The following is a 21608-nucleotide window of genomic DNA, read 5'->3' as shown; positions in this document are numbered from 1 at the left end:
TCACAATGGCGAGGAAAATAAACCACTGTTTTTTTATAATAGCTGCAAACGGCCATGGACAGTTGGAATTGAATAGCTGCTGACTATCTCAACGTCAACAATTACAATCAAACAATACTACAGCTCCACACTCAATCAAAACGCTAATACTAAAAATGATATTCATCAATGACATTGACCAACGTGTTTTTTTTGGTTTTTTTTTGTTTTCAGAAATCGAAAGTACCTTCTTCCTTGCAATCTAGGAAATAAGTTGGCCGTTCGCTTGTCCTTCTGTTATCAGTACACCCAGTAGTAAAATCTAAGGGTGACTTGCAAGGTTATAAATTAAATGAACATATGAAATTAGGTTTACAATAACGTCATTATGATCTGTCAGTAATATTTAACCGATGCTTTACAAAAAACCTGAAATTTTGTTGCTACTCACACAAGTTCAGTTCCAAACACACGCTCTCTCTCTCTCCTCTCTCTCCTCTCTCTCTCTCTCTCTCTCTCTCTCTCCTCTCTCTCTCTCTCTCTCTCTCTCTCTCATACCGTTCATTCAAACAATGGCAACAAAAATAGAGATAATAAATATTTTATTATCCCATTAGTATTCTTCACCGAGTAGATACGGAAAACGTTGAAATTCACGCTGATTGAACACTTCGATGTGCATGAGATCTTTATAAATGCACATGTCATCATGTTACAATGTCCGACGAGAAGCACATTCATAAAGTAGGGCTTTTACACCTTCCTTGTCGGTCGTCTGAATAATTATATAAAATGAATTCATACAGATAATACGTACAAAATACAAAAGGTCTCGGTATACTTCTCGTTAGAATAACAATGCAGCGACTGACGATGATCACTATTATAATGAAGAGATATATTACCGATATACTAGGTGTACAATACTTGCATGTGTCTGGGCTCAGTTACACATTTTTCAACCTTCAGTGTGTGCGGACGTATCTTTCATACTATATAACACTTTCAAGTAACTTCATAACTACAGTACATGACAAGCTGATACATCGAAATATATAAAATGATAAACTAGTGGACTGTCTTGTTCAATTCCTATATACCTAAAAAAATCTTTGATAAAGTAGTACGCGCCTCGACTTTTAAAGACTTTGCTCAAACTTTCTATATAAGACCATTCTCTTTGGAAATCATGAAGAAATATATTTTTTACTATAACCCAAACGGGATTCGAACCCCCAAACACTCACGGCAACATCGCCTTAGCTGCTGGGCCTCACACAAAAACCAGTCGGCTATACCGTTTCCAACCCAAAGAAGTTGGTCACAGCAACCGACTTAGATGTTACAATCCTGTGCGCGACCGAGCAACACAGTGTGCATGGAAAGAAAAATCAGGGTCACCGAAAATTAGTACTAGTTGAGAGTCTAAGGGTCTGTCCTCGAGGCGCATTCTACCTTAAACTAGGATATGATATCGCAAACAGCATTGATATAGAGTTCTACACCCGATTTTGAAAACTTGGTCATCTCTATCGAAACCGCTTCACAGAATGGTACAATTCCCATGCCTGTAAGATATAAAGTTTACCTGAATTAACTTTTTGACCAAAGAAATCTGAAAGCTTGATCACAGGCTTGAATTGAACAAATACTCTACATAATTAAGATGCAGCATATTACAAATTGCTATCAGGCAGACCGGAATGTGTGCAAGTGCGAGCGTCTCTCTGTCTCTGTCTCTGTCTCTCTGTCTCCCTGTCTCTCTCGGAAACAAAATGAAAACATAAAACGGACTTAACAATTTTGTTAATGAAAATCGTTTCTCATACTCTCCCTTGCCATTTCCTTTTGACTTAAAAGTATTCATAACTACTAGTTTATTTTAGTAAGCATTTTGGGCTAGCAAATGATTGTAAGCTTATACTAAAATACATATCGATCACAGCTTTGTTATAGTTCCGTCTTCAACACAAATCTGAGCTGTCATAGTGTCAAACCAGTACAACTAGCACGTAGGATGTTTTAAAGTTTCTAAGCCATTGAAGTTTACTTTAATCTGAGAGCCAATCGACTGCATTATATATGAACAAATATCAAAAACTGACCGATTCTTTCTTCTTTTTCCATGTTTATGTCGTCCTTCGCAGTCTCTGTTCCTGATTTGGGAAGTCCCGTTGGCTTTGTCCACCAAATGCCTATTCTTACTCCTTCTCCTTCAGTTTCTAGCAGAGACTCCTTGTCATTACGAATTAGAAAACAATAGGAATGAATTTACGTAAGAAAATTGGCAAAAATATATAAGCACGGTCTTACATAATTTTTGCTTCTCAGTGTTCAAGTCTCTTTCTATTGATGCCTATCGATTTGCAGACATTCTCTGGACAAACATTAACAATACTGGTGATTCACTAAGGCAGTACACACATGAAATTGCTCCCTCGAATAAATGTGGAAGTTTTCGGCTTTAGAAAATGGGTGTTTATATAAGGAGCTTTGCATTAATTTGACTTCACACACTTTTAAATAATATTTCATGCTGATTCGATTATCAGCGGAAGTATCCCTAAACTATAGCGTACATTAAACAATTCTCAGAGAAAATACTCATTGTAAATTGCGATTACGGATATCAGAATTTGGAACAATACTGTGAATTATCCTAGAGCCATGTTTCTGTCATTGACAGGAAACGGGCCGACAGAGTTCTCTCCGAATTTATGTTCACAACTCTCTCTTAAGATATTGTGTATATGTACAATATGACCATAGGGAAGAAGTCTGGTAACTGGATAGGTGGGTGCAGTTTGGTCAACTTAAAGTCGTTTTTCCATAGTCTTCTTTGATTTAGTGAAACGTATTTGTAACAGATATATTTCATCTCCCCCCCCCCCCTTCAACACCTAATTACGCGTGGTCCCCGCAAAGTCAGTCACAAGATAGGGTTCACGGGCACACCGTTGTAATCTGCCCGTTACGTTATCAATCTATCACCAGCACGTAGATATCACAATCTCTAGCTCTACAGTCATTAATAACTCTAAATTGAATTTTAAGAAACCTACAGCGAGTAGGTTTTTCAAGAAAGACATTTAACTTTAGACATTTATCTGCCAACTTTAACTCTGAAAATTTTAATATCATTTTCTTAAGGTACCACAATGTTACCTACCTTATGATCATTTACGTAAGTATCATCAATTTGTTCTTGTACAGGGTAACTTGGTCCTGAAGTATCCTCTTCGATCGAACGATCACTAGATTCGCCACTCTCCTCCTGTGGAAATGAAACCTCCTCTTGTAAACCCGAATTCGTAAACCCGTCTGATAAAGGTCTCGTTGGTGTTTCCTCTTTCATCACACATTCAGACGAACCAATTCCTTTGTGCGCTGGAGTTATACGTCTGTTCGCACTGGAAACATGTTGTTCGTTTGCCGACTTGTATCCTAGAAAGTAAAAGTTAAAATGACGACAGTGTTGCTTTTTATGTAAAATTAAGAAGTATTGATACTTTCAATGGCTTTTAAGTTTACAGATGAATTAAAGACCTCCGTAAAATCGGCAGCGACTTTGTGTCTTGCAACACAAACTTTAAAAGCTCAGATCCGTTCAATCCCATGGACTATATAAATTTCAAGTATGTGACATTGTAGTTCAGAGCTAGAATATTGCAAATCATAAGTTTTATATATCAAGGTTTGTCAACGAAAGCAAAATTTATGATAAAAACAACGACATAAATTATACAAAAGGACATTCAAACGTCTATCACCGAACGTTGAAATTACCTTCAAGTTCCTTTAGTAGCAAACAACTTAGACGAAGTCTATTTTGAGAAAATAAACCAGTCAGTTGCAGGATGGATTGTTCAAATGCGTTTAGTTCACCATCTGTAAAGCTGAACTGTTTTGTTGCGAAAATTTCATATTACAAATGTACTTGAAAGAGAATGTGGACAAAGTCAAAGTATGTTTAAAAGACGATTTTCAAGCTGACATTTACAGTAAGAAATGAACTCAATATGAAAACAATATTGATACAACAGTGTCATTTGTAAGTTTATACATACTGGTGTTTATGAATGATACAGTTTCTAACATACCTGCCGAGGTGGTCACTTGTCCTTGATAGCCATGCACTCTCTCTCTGAAAAATAGTGCTCCTGTCCCTGGTTTCCGACTTTAACACTCTTCGCATGAACGGTAGTATGGTATGTAGTCTCATTTGATTTATGCTTACCTAAAGAAAATATCAAGCGAAAAACAAATCACTGTATATACACACATTTCCTGCGTATAATATACATGGCGTTTTAGAGATTCATGGATTCAACACAGTAAAACGTAACTGTAAAATCATGAGCATATGTGTATTCTTGATGCATGATACAGTCCAAATACTTATTTGCATAGTATAACAGGCCCGGTGACAATGAAGTGTGTAAACTTACTAATCAGTATTGTATCTTTTATGCCTTGCATCTCTCTTGATAACCGTTTGTTTTCCTTCTCAAGAGTTGTTATTTTATTCATCATTTCTTGCATTTGTTCTTGAGTTCCGGTCTCGTGGTTTTCATTTGAGAAAGAACCAGAGTTTACGTCTCCCGGCACTCGCACAGAATCCACGCCTTGTGGTTCAGGGGCATCTAATTGATCCAAAAATACAACACAGGACTATTATGTGAAGGACTGCAGCGAACTATTCTTCAAAGGCTTTCAAGAGAGACAAAGATTTCACAAAGAAAGCCCTCAACACTTATGTAGCAATGTATCCTCAAGGACACATGCGTGCATTCTCAGACGGTGGTAAGATTTTACTACGGAAAACAGTAACAGAATATAAGAATAGAAACAAGATCTTCAAGGTCAATTTAATATGGAATGGCAAATAATCATGACTTACATTTCAAGGCAACTGTTCGGAATGCAATGGCTGTTCTATTTTACAATGCACAATGCATCTTACTCAGTCTATGTATTTTCATCACAACTCGAGCATTTCGGTACATGACAGCAAATCTTGGCCATTATCTCAGCATTTGGTTATATTATACAGTAAGTAGTGCATACTTTCGAATGTATGGTAGACATTTCTCATAATAATTATCGGCATTTAATTAACACTCTAGTGATTTTAAACTTTCACCTGGTAGACATTCGTCCGTATGTATGTATGTATGTATGTGTGTGTGTGTGTGTGGTGTGTGTGTGTGGTGTGTGTATGTATGTAGTATGTATGTATGTATGTATGTATGTATGTATGTATGTATGTATGTATGTATGTATGTATGTATGTATGTATGTATGTATGTATGTATGTATGTATGTATGATTGTGTTTACTACTGATAAGTACATCGATTGTATGTTTCTGTGATCTCATGCCATTTGCTTGAAACAATTATCCAAAGATTACAGTGAGATACTAACAAGAAAAAAACATTAGGCAACGTACCATTTGCCATCGGTGGCGCCCTAGGCATTTCGTCGGCAGCAACTGTTGACTCCACCTGAAGTGACCGATACACCCCTATTATACTTGAATGGCACGAGCGACCTTTATATTGCATGTAACGTAAAGGATAACGGTCGTAAGTATTCAGTGCATTTTATGACACCACTCTGGCCCTCACACATACATACATACATACATACATACATACATACATACATACATACGTACGTACGTACGTACGTACGTACGTACGTACATACGTACATACATACATACATACATACATACATACATACATACATACATACATACATACATACATACATACATACATACATACATACATACATACAGTGCGTTTCACCAAGGTACCGCAACTCAGCGTATGAGACGGACACGTACAAAACACACGATTAGCTTGGGTATCACGGACACATTTCAAAGCCACCGACTCATCGATTAATTACAGTAAACCAGCATGGGGAAGCCACTGTCTAGACTGAGAGATAAACAGTTGACTAGACTTGATCTACAATGTAACTGTTTCTTTTACAATTTCAGCTAAGAGTTCAAGAGGTGAAGGTATTCTCAACAGAAACTAACTAAAAAGCCACACATTGTAGATCAAGTGTATCTCTCAGTCTAGACAGAGCGGCTGCCCCATGCTGGTTTACTGTAATTAATAAATGAGTCGGTGACATTCCAATGTGTCGTGATACCTAAGCTTGTCGTTTGTATTGTACGTGAAATGTGTCCGTCTCTTACGCTGAGTTGCGGTACCTATGTGAAACGCACTGTACGTTTCCACTTTTATTAGACAGTTTTTCAAATCTACGTACCTGATCATAGTCCTCTCTGCTCTTCCAAACCTTCTGCGAAAAAATTCTGAACAATAGCACTGTAAAAGACATTTGAAATTTAATTTGTTTTACACGTTCACCTTGAATTATATGTATTTCACGTGTTTTATCGTGTTACAGCAAAGGAATCATATCAAGTTCACTCTCAGATAACTTTTGATTGCGTTACAAACTCATTACTAGATGTGAAGAAGTTCCGTGGGGCCTCAACATTCTATAGCAATTTCATTATTTTGCCTGTTTGCCGTGCGTAACTAATTGTGAAGGGACTCACCTGTTACGTAAATTAACGCTATCAACCACATTTTTAACGAACAGATCTAACGCCTGTCTTCTTTCTTCTATTTTTTTCTGCAAACAGCAATGTCAGTGTCAGATTTGGCATCGTAGATTGAAACTATATAGCACCCATGATATTCGGAAACAGCAAACGTTTCTGTCGAATTACACAGCCTTCACTAAATGTGTTCAGAATCAAAGTCAATCGTGTTTCAATGTTAGCGTTTCTATAAATTGTTCAGTAAACATGTTGTAGGATTAGAAGTTATACATTCAAATGTCGGCAACAGAGCAAGCAAATCGAAAGATTTTGAGAAAGTTTGATTAATTGCATATGAATATTACATTATAATATATTTTGTGTAAAATTGATCGCTTGAGGGGGAGGGAAAGCTGTACAGTTCGAATATTTTGAGACTTTGCAAAATTTCACCTCCTCCGTCTCTTTGTTTGCACCGGAAAATATCACCGTTTCCCCTCCCAAGCTAAAAAAACTCAAGTCTTCTCCAGAAAATAGCACCCTTATTTCTCCGCTGCACTGTGTTTGCCGTGTACATTGCCCTTCTTTCGGCACACTACAGAATGACATTCTTCCATCGACTCGGCCTCTTTCAAGTTGCTCTACCGAGAAAAGCATGAAACTTTCCCGTCTGCCATTGATAAAAAAATGCTTGTTTGCTCGCCTTCTCCCGCCCGTTAATATGAAATGGAATCTCCGCCCCATCCCATCCGATCACTTCTTTTTTCACGAACAGCTGTTGACATTCCCAGAATTGATAAAAAAGCAAACCTCGCGAATGATTGTTGAAGAATATCTTCCCAGGAAAATCAAAGTTCACGCCCCGTGAGATCCGTTTTAACTGGTATGATGGGTTTGCAGATATATCGAGCAGTATAGGTGTTAGTTGAGAGAGAGAGAGAGAGAGAGAGAGAGAGAGAGAGAGAGAGAGAGAGAGAGAGAGAGAGAGAGAGAGAGAGTTAAATAAAAGGTGCATGCTGTTGTAGGAAAACAAAACGTCTAACGTGAACAAAGCGATGTGTGAAAACTTTGATGATAAGCTCCCAGAACGATCAATCGTTCTCTGAAATTAAGAAAACGTGATTTGCAAACATATTTGATTTCACCTCCACTACTCACCTCTTTCCATAATGCTTCAAATTCCTTGTATCTCTTCCTGACTTTCCGATTCCGTCCTTCTAATTTCACTTCTATTGTGTAAAACACCTATATGGAGTAGCAAATACTGAAGGTTGAACTAGTTCTTGCTATGTTCTTGTGTTTCACAAGCTCGCTTTAGCGTCAAAGTTCACATACTGCAAGAGTACGCCTCGGGCACTTTTTTATGACTCTCAAACTTGTGAATGCTCATTTTGAAGCTCACGGGTAACAAACGTTTTCACCGACTTACTAAGTAGATTTTGTAAAAATCGGGAATTTTATCCACCGCAGAGATAACGCAGGATGGCGGAAATTTTGAATTTCAAATATCGATAAGGGAGCCATCATTATTTACGGCCGGGGGATGGGGGGGGGGGTCGGAGGAATATCGTCGGAAACTCCGAAATTTCGAGTAACCCCCCGCCAACCATGATTTTAAGGTATCAGTTGCAATGCAACTTTTGTTGAAAAAGACGATACTAGAATGTACTGAAGGTTGAAGTAGAGGCTGCTTTATGAACGTTTTGATCGTATTATCCGGCAACTTATAGAGGGCGCACTGTATATCATCCCTGTAAGAGTCTTCTACGTGAGTACTTGGTCTGGAAACAGTGGGTGTGACAAAAGTCGTCATACAAGAATGAGAAACCAGTAAAGCACTGACGGAAATAAACGGCGCACTGAACGAAAAAAGTTTAGGGTTCTTTTCTTGCTCCTCGGAATACTGAACGCACTTGCCAGGTAAATTCCTTTTGATTAGGCTATGGCTGAGCATTATTTTTGATATACAAATTATTTGTAATATACAGAATCGGCTTTCAATGTACGACGTTGACTATAAACATCGCGCAAAGAACGTCATAAAACAGGTAGGTATATAGCGATGTAGGGGAAAATCATTTTTGTATACTTTGACTACTTACGGTATCGACACCGCCTGTTTCATCCAAGTTATCGCCTGTAATCTGCACCTCCATGATGCTTGAATAGCTCGTAGCATTGGTATCACTTGCTGTGTAAGACGACATTTTGAGCTAAGTCCTATCATACAGAGACGGAACATACAGCAAGAAAAGAAATAGCATGACAGATTGACATAGATAAAGGAAGCGAAAACACACATAAATGTGTGAGAGAGAGAGAGAGAGAGAGAGAGAGAGAGAGAGAGAGAGAGAGAGAGAGAGAGGTGTTAATACGCACGGAGTAGGTTTAGGTGAACAAGTAAAGCCAAAGAGAAGAAAGGGGAGATCAAGTTGAGGTATATTCGAACAGAAACTAGTTGGGTAAAAGAAACGTGTTATCTGAGGAAATATTGCAATAAATATTTAACAACCGCTCAACTGTTCACGCTGATAATCACAGCCGGGTTCCCATGTGACTTTAGTTGATTATGGTACTACACCTATAAGGTCCATACGCTCACAGTCGCTTATGGATGGCTACAGGCTACAGGCTAGGGTGAAGGTCCTGTAACTCAGAAAAAAGGGTCCTTACTGTATAATTGCCCACAGGCGACTGCGCATATGCTTGCATACGCTATGTCCTACCTGCTATTTCCGTACAGTCGATCTTTGGAAGTGAAGGAACGTTTGTCACCTCCAAAATCACCGATTTTGCTTTATCATTGAACGAAGAATTTCTGCCAGCGTTTACAGAGCTCAAACAGTAGTTGGATGAGAAGGGTGTATAATTACCTATATTAACAATAGAGAAAGTGGACTGGCTGGTACCTCGAAGTGAGTGTTGTGAACGTCAAAAAGCCATCATTGGAAAATTATCACGATGTTGCGCCCAAATGGTCACGTCGATGTAAGCGTAATACATATGGAAACTAAGTCATATATAGGGAGGGTGTTCAAGGGGGATCCCCTTTTATTTTAGGTGTATTATGTCATTCATCGTCCCTTATTTATTCATTGGTCAAATTATCTAGGGTGATTTAGATCTGTCACATGACCAGGTATACATATCGTTAAACCTGACTTATAATCGACCCCACTTAGCTGCATAGAAACGGCCAAGGGACACTTCAGGGGGTAGTAGAACATTGTTACTATGGCGGAAAAAATCAATCAATGTTTGAAATATCATTATAGTTCAACCATCCTGAGGATATAGGGTAGGCAATGCAACAGAGTTTGAGAGGAAATTTTAGTCGGGCGGACGACAAAAGAACGCTGTTCAGCCACCTGTTTGATTTGCTTTGCATAATCACAAGTGTGTCGATTTATCTGGATATGAAACTGCGATTTTGCTAGTATCGAGAGTCATGGACAATTAATGATGCACAAATAATATATTAAATCTCATTTCCGGGTGGAAGCAAATAATTTATACAGCTTAGGACATTGATGGAAATCCCCTATTAATCCCCTATTAATATACGAGGAATACACTTTTATTCGATTCCAAGAACATTTTTGAATAACTTTTTCTTATATGAATTAAAATGGTAATAAAATGTTTGGCAGCACTAACCAAAAACTTGCACGCTGACCGTTTCCTTAGTAATTGTCGCTGACTTTTACGACGACTTGGTTCTGGCCGTCATTAACAACCATGATCTTTTGACCCGGACTTCTGACCTTGAAACTATACCGTAGAAAAAAAGATGATATCTACACGAGAACTAATTTGCCTACTTTGAGATTTACAGTAGAAATCAAAATGTCCCCGCAGATAGAACATGTGAACTTTTCTCCAATTTCACATTCCTCACAATACACTAAATTATACTATCTAATCATTCAGGATTAATCGCAGGTCACATGGTTGTTGAGACGCAGGATTAGGTTTGAAAAGATGAAAATGCAGTAGGCACTTCAAACAGACACTCTCTGTGAATGATACGTGAGTGCGAAAAGGCGGTGTGAATTTATGTGTCATAGATAGTTAAGAGAAATATGTACATACATCGATTGAAATCACTGGCTTTCAAACCAATTCTTACACGTCATCCAGGTGTTTTATTCCGTTCGGGATGTGCGTCTCCAATTTTTTGTTTCAAGCGGGGTGTACGCCAAAATTCGCTTTCAAATTGGGGCTGTCTTTATGCCTAATTGCAGTAAAAAAGCCGTCGGAGTGAACACGATGCATGGCCATCAGATGTTGACTCATCTAGGGCAAGATTGTCCAGGCACTAACTTCTACTTGATAAGCAGGGGAAGCTGACGCAAGAGTACCAGTTTGTGCTTGTAAACAGAGAGAACACCTTTCACCTTTCACCTTTGCTTCGTAATCTATGGGTCAAATTTATGTTTGCCATAATACGTGAAAGACTATTTACTTTTTCATACCAGCGATAAGTGCTACCGGGTCTTCTCTTTCAAACTATGAAACAGATATGGATATTTCGTATATTAAGCTGAAAAACTTACACTCGCAGCTATACACAAATACCAATATACTCTAAAAGAAGAGGCCGCAGTTTAACATTGAAAGCCTTTTATTACATGCCTCCATGTGAGTGCAAATCAGTGCATTGATTTCAATAGGAACATCCGGGGAGTTAGCGGGCGTGTGAACGATGTACTGACTGGTTTCCATAGTTACCCGGTCCGGTGAAGCCCTTCGACGTGTTCGACTTCAATTTAGATGAAAAATATCCAATCGCGCACTGCTATTTTGACTTTCGTTAAAATCTGTTTGATGCTGGTCGATAATGGTAAAATTGTTTGAGAATGCCCTGCATGTAACTAAATGTCATATAGCGTTAACTGTGAAGAGGCATGTAATAAAAATATTATTGCCTGAATACATGGGTTTATGTGCCCTCGCAGCAGGAGACAATTTGCCCTCCTTGCGTCGGGCAATTGTCACCTGCTCTCGGGCACATAAACCCGTGTATTCAGGCAATAATATATAATAGTGTGCCTTATATAGTATTATTCAATGCAATTCTCGCTACTTGAAATAGCTAAATAGCTTTTGTCTTGTGCTAGGGAGCAAACTGTATGATATTAGAAATGCAACACATTATGACAGCATTGAGTTTGAGATGGTGATCTCATACTAACAAAAATCACCCATCTTTCATCTTTTTAGGCATTTCTGGAATTAAATACCTGTAGACCCTAAAAGCTTTACTCTTGCTTTCGTAATCTAATGCGTTTTACCTGTAGAAATTGCCATGTGGCAGATCGACCGCCTTAACTTTTATGACTCACTTAGGTGGCAAAATCGTATAAGGTACCAAAAATAAAAACGTATAAAAATTAAATCACCATTTGCCCGAGTCAGTTGAAACTAATTCATGTTTGATGGGCTTATCAATTACATTATATTGTCACGCCTTCGGTAAATTGAAGTTCTGTAACCGCACGATGTTGACCCTCGCCATAACAACATAATTTTGCCGATCTGCATCATTGTGCCAGCTTGAGGTTTGCAAACATCACAAACAAACAGACAAATAAACAAACAAACAGACAAACAAACACAGACGTATTCCTTGAAATGAGATAGAATAATAGGCAATTCTATCACCAAATTGTTAGGAAGTTCAGATTGCAGTCGGATTTAAATGTATGCGAGGTTCTTCCGAAATGTCAGTTTTCTTAAAATTGCTGAATATTATTCAGAATCAATCAGATGAGCAGTCAGGGTCAATTATAAGAAATATAAATATAAACCCTGGCTCCAGCAAATTAGATGACAAGATTCCAGCTAAGCATATTATAATTTTCTTTATGTGATCATATTTTGACAGTTTTGACCAGGCAAAAACAAAATGAACGAAGCCAAAATTAGATTAGTGGATGCTCTAACCATAAGCCTAATATGTACGCAAAATCCAATAACATTTGGTGACGTCACTTTGATATTTGTGGCCCAAATTATAAAGTCCTAAAATATTAGTATGCCTTAGCCGTCAATTTTTCAGCATATATAAATCAAACAAAGTACGACCAATGATATCAGGAGCCTGATCAAATTAGTCCATTAGGTTTTGACAAATGACCCAATAAATGACCAACTTATTAACCTTCACCACAACTATAACCTGACCATGACCAATCTACCTCTGACGTCAGAACAAATTCAGCAGTAAGTTTTGAAATACAGGCCTTATTACAATAATTTGTAAAATATGCAAAAAGCTCAAGCTCAGTGTTCCATACACATCAAACTATAACTGTGGTCAGTTACGAAATCTGACCTGATAACAATAATTTATAATTAAAGCTGCAAGCAGCGTTGGCGGGGCCCAAGCGGTTAATCATGTGACCGATCCAAATGTCTTTTATAAACTTGAAAGACATAAGCCTAACGATGACCTGAGTAACATTTCAACTGAACTGGTGTTTTACTTCTCAAGAAGAAGCTTTTTAAAGAGTAAATTGGTATTTTTCGAAAATCCAATATGGCGGCCAAATCACGTGACCGATCAAAATGCCTTCGCAAACTTGAAAGAGATCACACTTAAGATATACTTGTCAAATTTCAGTCCAATCGGTGCATTGGTTCTGGAGAAGAAGATTTTTAAAGATTAAATCACGATTTTCGCAAAATCCAATATGGCGGCCAAACCACGTGACCGATCAAAACGCCTTTCGCAAACTTGAAAGAGATCACACTTAAGATGTAACATGTAAAATTTCAGTCGAGTAGGTGTGTTGGTTCTGGAGAAGAAGATTTTTAAAGATTAAATCACGATTTTCGCAAAAATCCAATATGGCGGCCAGACCACGTGACCGATCAAAACGCCCTTTGCAAACTTGAAAGAGATCACACTTAAGATGTTACATGTCTAATTTCAGTGGAATCGGTGTGTTGGTTCTGGAGAAGAAGATTTTTAAAGATTAAATCACGATTTTCTTAAAATCCAATATGGCGGCCAAACCACGTGACCGATCTAAACGCCTTTCGCAAACTTGAAAGAGATCACACTTAAGATGTCACATGTAAATTTTCAGTTGAATCGGTGTGTTGGTTCTTGAGAAGAAGATTTTTAAAGATTAAATCACGATTTTCTTAAAATCCAATATGGCGGCCAAGGTCACGTGACCGCACGCGATTTTATTCGCCAATTTTTAAGACCTTAGGTCATGTTTGCTATGTAAAAAATTTCAAACTGACTAGACCCTAGGTCAGCAGAAAAAGGCATTTTTAGGTTTTTGGAAAATCCAATATGGCCGCCAGGTCACGTGATCAATCACAATTTTAAGGATAACATGCACTAGTACCCATTAGTACCTATTAGCCCTGTAAGTTTGAGAACTTAACGTTAAGCGGTTCCTGAGATCAAGAGGGGCAAAAAAGCGGCGGAAGAAGAGGAAGAAGAAGAAGCGGAAGAAGAAGAATATTGAACTCCTACGAAACCAATAGGGGCCCAGCCGGTAGGCTTGGCCCCTAATTATAAGGCACCTATCAAAGCATTAGCACAAGTTTAGCTGATCATGACCTGTTAACCCTGGAGTCCTCGCAAATTCAGTCTAAAATTGCAGAAATGTATTTAATTTATTGAAATATGCTAATAATTACTACACCACACAGATCAAATTTGCAGATCGAGTACGATTGAACATTACCATTAACATCAAATACCTGAGCTCAAAACAAATGTAGCGTTCTAGATCTGATACGAGGCATAATTACAAATTGCATCAAATACACACATAATTATATGCCGTGCCTACTAAACCAGTACCATTAACTAATAATTTAGTCAATCGAAATAGTTTGAAATTCGTATGCCTAGAAAGTTTTTGTACGGCAATTATTGAGATATTGTGCGTGAGCAAAGATCAGTGAGTATGCAAATTAGTGTAGATCGTGCAAGTATAATATCCAAGAACCAATAAGATCTACAGACTTCAATGTATAAACTAGATTCCACTTTGTTAACTTTCGCTGAGAAATTTATGAGATATGATTGGAACAAAAGTTTGTCATCAGAGGCTACACAACAAGACCCATTATATTTGGCTAGACTCACTTGTTGGAAAAATACTAAGTACTTTGAAAGAAGAATTTTCACACAGCCAAACATCATGACACTGGATATGACAATTAGTACAGCATGAGTCTGCCTGTAAGCTGATTTCAAAAGAACTGAAGCAATGCAATTGCAATGACTGAAGATGTTACAAGATTTACCGAATGTCTTTCTATGGGTTCTTGTGCATCAGCAATGTTGAATAACTTAAATGAAAACCTGGAAACTGACAAAGTTTGATAACCATACTTAATACGTGGAAAAGATTAACATTTAATAATATTGATCGTAAGCGTCAGTGTAAAGTGTTCTGCATAATCACATAAATTTTACGACCAAATAGCTGTTTAAATAACTGGTAAAATCAATACATAGAAAAATTGTTCATGCAGCAAAAAATTCTTGACTTGGACTTACCCTTTCAAGTCACATAGTACCGGCAGAATGTGGAAACGTCGTACAGTATGCATAAAACATTGATGGTATTATTTGGTAAAATCAGTGATAACTGTTTAGTTATCTGGTAATCCTAAAGTTACATTGATGGAAAGTCACCCAAGATCCACGTCGAGTGTGTTAGCTGTAATTTTCGCTTTAGTCGAAAATCAACAGCCTAAATTTTTTGAAGTGACTTGCGAAGTTCGAATGCATAAAACATCGGTTTCCTTATATCAATATAATACTCGAATAAGTTGATATTCTCTTCCATTGAATCATCTTGTCATTTTTGGAACCATGCTCCGTGTACCTCTGTCTAGGCTACACATCACTAATAATGCTAGATCTCATTTAGCTGAAGGTAAAGGGGCACTGAAGTTTCAGTGTCCACTATGTAAACATCGACATTCACCACCTGCGAGCATTATCAGGCCTCAAGCAAATATTGACAAACCACTACGTACACATGAAACAACTAAAATTAGCTCTGTGCCGACCCTGTGTTGGCCAAAATTGACAATTTTTCAAAGTTTGCAAACACCCCTTTCTAATGCGGAACAAATAGCTGTACAGTATCAGATATCTCTATCTGATCCCCCTTACACTAGCGAAAATCAGGCTTACACGCCTTCCTTCAAAGTGTATTGTACTTCCTCAAATAAAAGAGATTTATTTTCAGAGTAAGAATTGAAATGGAGAGACTATTTAAAGATTTGTAACCGTCCTTTTAGGAAAATTATCTCAATGTGCTGTTAAACCAACTTACATATTGGCATTTTGTACGATGCAGTATTTAGATTCAGCTTTGACACTGATAACTTTAGTCTATAATCTCTTCAAAGTACTCAAACCACTCGCATTATTGAAAATCTCCCCTCGTACCGATTGAACAAATACGGTAACATTTTAAGAGACATAAAATGCACGACTGAGAAAATTTATCATAACTTTAAAAAGCCCCAGCCATGAAACTTTATGCAGCCACAGTGGAGGGACTTTGATGCAGCAGAACATTTAGAGTGTTTGTTTACCTTTCAGAAAAAGTTGAAAAGGTGACTTGTACTTTGACCGTCTGGTAGAACTAATTTGCAGCCACACACTTAGACCTATGGCACCTGCAGGTCTGAAAATGGTGATCTCACCGTCAAAGAATTGTGCACACCCAATGTGGAGACACTTTTGTTACAGGGAGACAGCCTGAATGTCACTATTTGTAAGCAGTAGGGCACTGTATATCTAGTGCATGGTACGGTTTACAACCTCATATTCCAGGTAATCGAATAAACCAGAAATTCAGATAAGTACCAGAAAACCACTGAAACCAAAACGAACATGAATGTAGTAGAAACCTGCTTTCCTATAAGTATGTATACATGTATTTATTTGCGATGCAAATATAAGATCAGCGTCATATATTACATCCCAGACGTAAACAGTTTGCTTCGATCATATACGGATTAGTCCTACATCCGCAAGAATACAATGTTGTTTCTGGAAAAATTACAGGACCAACCACAGATACTGCATACGAAATAAAAGATTGAAAGCATTTTCCAAGTTGTCGGATGTAGATTTCTTCAGCATCATGATGAACTGCTTACTTTTCGCATTTTGTCTTTTACAGCATGTAAGGAAATGGCCAGACGGACTTTGAACACAATGTGAATGTATATTCAGTTGTTTTTGAGAGGAGTGATGCTATTGGGCAGACCATGCGGTATGAGGAATGGGCGGCAGGAAGCTTGCTTGGGTAAAGGGCAGAGCTGAACTTTTCTTATGGAAACTAGTGGGTTGGAGCCTGTGAGAGAATATCTTTCGTATCATAGCTGGAGGACAACTGCAAGTAGTTGTCATCTTCCTCTAAAAATTTAGACATCCTTAAAAATATCCTATATTTCCATGCATAAACATTTCTGTGTGCTGCTATTCAAAATAAGCTGGTCGGCTGACCTCTAAAACTAACAACGTAAATCTAATGGATGGACGGCAACCATACACATAGGCAGATTAAATGCAATTGAAAATGTATGCCGATTTCTTTGTTGTGATTTAAAATGTATTTTGTTCTTCATATAGATCTTGACATTCTGCATATAGTGTTATCTATGGATAACCAAATCATCGGCAGTGATCTCTACAAGCAGATCCACTTCACAGTTGTTATACAGATCCCATGTTGACAAACTTTGAAATATATTCATAGTGTAGCTGATAATTAAACATGTTCATTTCCCTATCGTCATCCATGATCAAAGCAAATTTGCTACGTACAAAGTGAGCTTGTCCTTTAAGAATTATTTATGTGTTTGTCTTAAAGTGCATGGGGTGGAAGTTACCCTTACGAAACAGAATGTGTAATTCTATAGAGTTCTATATATGGCTTATAGATATTGTACAGATATCGATAGTTCTTTAGAAGTTTATAATGTTTTTGGCAGCGTTTCCTAGTATTTAAATTCTGCAGAAAAAAACAAGATTCAATATTCTATAGAAGATTTTGCTTATGGGTATTTCCACCTTGTTCCAGGCTAATGTGTATTCATTTTATTTATTTATTTATTTTATTAACAGACAAAAAAAAAAAAACAGAGACAAATCAGTAACACGAAGCTGACAAAAAATTAACAAGCAACAAAGAGAAACAACGCGAAAAATCTACACAGCAGAAAAAATGAAACTTCACAGCTCTACACATAATTTTTTCCATTTTGACAAATGTTTCTCAAGAGTTCCATTCTTTACAGCAATATTTTTTTCTACATCCCTCACTGTTCTAACCGCGTGAAGTTTAAAATGTTTTGGCAGCGTTTCCTATTAAATTCTGTAGAAAAAATAAGATTCAATAGAATTCTATAGAAGATTTTGCTTAAGGGTATTTCCACCTTGTTCCAGGCTACTAATGTGTACTCTGCATATGAGCATGGTTTGTCTTTATTTCTGCCTTGTACCAGGTGACCTGACGGAGGTACAGAATGTTTATCAGGTTTTTACAATCCACTATGCCCTCAAAGTGTAAGTTACTTTCCAGCTCCCAGCAGCCTTCATACTCTAAGTAGGATAAGATATGGATGAGAAATAGGGTATGATTTGAAACACTGATCCGCAATCTCACAAAAGGATCTGGTTTACCCTACATATTAAACAGAAATTGAAACCATTGCAACAAGGAAGTAAAACTGATACAAACAGAACAAAGCCGCTGCTTATTCAGTGAATACGGTGGCAGTATCGAGGAAGTCAGGTTTAACTGATGAAAGAACACTAGCATAGTTTTGAAATACCAAGAGGTGTAATTTTGAACACTGGATAAGTTTAACTTTACATGCACATTCAAGCAATATTTGATTTTTGTTGCTGTGAATTTGATATTGTTCACACAACCAAAGATTGTCAATTTGTGCAGTGTATCTCTACAATACATGGGTAACAGAAATTTTAACAATGACCATGATAAAGATGTCATCCATACCAGCTTGCTTTACTAAATCATGAAGGTAGTGTTGTATTTTCTCTGGTCCCACTGCGTTCCAGAAATCAAGAACTGTATGCAATGATAGGAATGATGTGTAGTCCTGTAACCCTGATTCAAAATAAAAGTGACATGATAGAGGTCATAGTATAATCAAACATTATCCTTCATCATAAAATTGGTACACAGTTGTTGATTCAGCTCTCAAACAAAACGGGAAAATGAGACAATATTTAAGTTTAGTCGTCACTTCTATGTTGTCATAATAAATTGATTGATTATGTATTTGTGTGTGCCTTCAAAGGTCAAATACCACCAGCATGTACTGACTTCTGGCATTTTTATTTCAAAATTTGGTATTATTTGAAATTTAAAGCATCTTATTCCAGACAGAAACATTGCGAGTGGTAGTCAAACATATCTTCACCTTCTAAATACAGCTAGAACGGATAATAAAGCAGCAGTATAATTTCTGGACCCAACAAACACATATGCTAATGAGCTTGAGGCTGCTGTCTTGACCCGAAAATCTAAGCTGCGGTCAATGGTGGAGTAAAACATAATTTGATTTTCACATCACACATAATCAACAGTATTTATACTCATGGCTAATTTTGAGGCTTTCCATGACACAGAATATCACCACAATAAGTATGATGCTGTCTTTTCAGAAGCATAATTTTGATATATACAGTAAAATAACTAAGATGGTAAGCACCGACTTTTGCATCAAGTTACCTCTAAAAGGTTGGCGCTACTTGTCACTGATACCTTGATAAATGTTTAAATATATCCTCTCATGATATGTTTTCAGAGAGGTGACTGAATGTCACAACATTTTGTGGCACAATTATAAGGGTAAGAACTATTGTGGGCTGCTTACCAAAGATTAAATTCTTGTTGCGAGTCTTAAGGTACCAGGACCTTCACGTCTCAAAAAAGATTAATAACTGTCGATGCAGGGTGATCTCATCATCAAAAAATTGAGCACACCCAATGTGCAAACACATTTGCTGTGGCCTGATAACCATGGATGCGTATGGGGCTCTGAACATCCCTTATATGGTACACTACACACATCATATTCTAAGTAATCTGATAGACAGCAAAATGGGCATAGACACACCTGCTTTTCTATGTATGTTTATGCAAGGATCTGTACTTGCACAGCAATACATGAGCATTTTGTCTCGTGTAATCCCATGAATACTCGCGCAGGCAGTTCCTATTAGTCTTCTCAAAATCAGGGCAACACTTCACAAGAAATTTTAACTTTAAGGAAAAAAGTACCCACAGGGATAACTAACAAAACTGCAAAAAAGAAGGCATTTCTAGAGAAGATCGTTTTTCAGTGTGTGCATTTTTTCTCATACCAACGAGTGTCAATATTTCATAGTCACGATGAACTTTGATCAAGCCAGTACTGAGCAATTCAGTTGTTTTGAGGAGGAGGTTTGTCAATGGGGAGGGCAGGACAATATAGCGAAATTGAAAAGTCTCGGCAATAGGAACTTGGCTTTTGCTGGGAAAGAGGACAGAGGGGAATACTAGTGAAATGGAGGGCAACATTTTCATATTGCGACAGGAGGACAGTTGGAAAGAGCTTTCACTGTCCTTAAAAGTTGCAATTTTCCTCAAAACATTTCTCTTCCCCTCGTCCAAATCAATTCTTCTTTCTGATAAAAGCTAATCACCCCATTCTGTTACGTTTTTATGTTCTCATCCTTCAATATATTTTGAAAACATAGTTAAAAATTATATTTTATGTCATGTATTGGATTCTTGTTATTTGTTAATGTCAAAGTAAATGGTAAGTTGTATAAAGCACATCATCTTGCAACTTAAATACTTCAGTTTCTCCGTTGCTGATTTCTGCTCCACAGAAACAAAAAGAAAAGGTTGACACAAAAGGTTTTCAAGTGTGCACGCACTGACCCGAAATAACTCTATTTTGGCCTCATGCAAAAATATTTGTATTTTCAATGTCTTGAACGAGCTACCTGGCTGCCCCTTGAAATAATAATCGCGTACAAAGATTGAAAATAATCACGATAACAGGCAAAACGAAAGAATTTCTAAAAGTACTTGAACATGTCCTTTATTGCTGGTAAATTTTGGTTTGCAACTTTTCATTGTCACTTTATGTTAACATAAGAATTGCATCGCTGAGTTGTTGATAATCTTGGATCTCATTGTGTGCTGATATCCTCACATAGAGACATCCTTGAACAGATTTGACAGGGACCTGCCAAAAGCAAAAAAAATAGAACTTGGCATTACTGCTATTTTAAGTTGTTATCAACCAAAAAATTTAATACTAGTTTTCTAAGGTCTCTGAAAAAGCTACTGTGTTCTACAGGTTACAGAGACTGGTGTCTCTTCTTCAGCAATCTTTAATTGAAAGTTCTGGAATACTGCCACAAAACAATGGAAATCAATATCCAACTATAGAGTGTAACAGCACAGTCTGATAAGTCCCTACATGGCATAACAATACCTTTTTGCAGTTACGTCAAAATTGTATTTTTTGCGTAAGTTTCTGCGATAGGTTATCTTACCTCAATGTCAAACTGGTTGAAGAGCTGATTTTGAATAGTTTCTGCCGTATTGTAATCACAACGATTGCCTCTTTGCAGAGTGCAGAGAGTGATATGTAATTTGACCAGCCCATTGCACCTTTTACAGGCAACAATGACATAATGGTTTGGAGAAGAGTGAGTTAGATACAGCACTCAAAAAACGATTCAATGAAAAGTTAGTTACTGTTGTACATGCATAATGTACAAATGACAACAAAACAATTAGGGCAAATACCTACTTTCTTACATGAAATTATTTATAGCTGATGTTGCATTTCACTTACCAAACATGTTTTCAGGTGCAAGTACATACATTTGCGTTACAATTTTTTCTCAACAAGTCTAGTTGTGGGATCATTAACCAGAACACAGGCTTTATATCTTTGCCATTGCACGAAAATACAGCTTTTAATCATTTTGAAAATTTACGTAGGGAAAAGATTGTTGTACAAAATTT

The 21608-nt window shown here is 37.3% G+C and overlaps 1 protein-coding gene and 1 long non-coding RNA gene across 2 annotated transcripts; both read right to left on the bottom strand.

The window, feature by feature from the left end:
- Positions 1-1307: 1307 nt before the first annotated feature.
- LOC139141494 (uncharacterized) lies at positions 1308-5489 on the bottom strand. Its single transcript, XM_070711091.1, has 6 exons — positions 5431-5489; positions 4428-4622; positions 4080-4216; positions 3149-3423; positions 2085-2214; positions 1308-1547 (listed from the first exon to the last, which is right to left on the bottom strand). Exons 4-6 carry the CDS (start codon positions 3332-3334, stop codon positions 1441-1443), a joined length of 423 nt encoding a protein of 140 aa, XP_070567192.1. The 5' UTR covers positions 3335-3423; positions 4080-4216; positions 4428-4622; positions 5431-5489; the 3' UTR covers positions 1308-1440.
- Positions 5490-7359: 1870 nt separating this feature from the next.
- LOC139141493 (uncharacterized) lies at positions 7360-8765 on the bottom strand. The gene is made up of 3 exons (XR_011554199.1): positions 8652-8765; positions 7708-7794; positions 7360-7429 (listed from the first exon to the last, which is right to left on the bottom strand). It is a non-coding gene; the product is annotated as an uncharacterized lncRNA (long non-coding RNA).
- Positions 8766-21608: the final 12843 nt, after the last annotated feature.

This window comes from Ptychodera flava, chromosome 10 (assembly GCF_041260155.1).
Source record: "Ptychodera flava strain L36383 chromosome 10, AS_Pfla_20210202, whole genome shotgun sequence".
Taxonomy (NCBI): Eukaryota; Metazoa; Hemichordata; class Enteropneusta; family Ptychoderidae; genus Ptychodera; species Ptychodera flava.
This window is presented reverse-complemented; position numbering and strand designations above follow the sequence as displayed.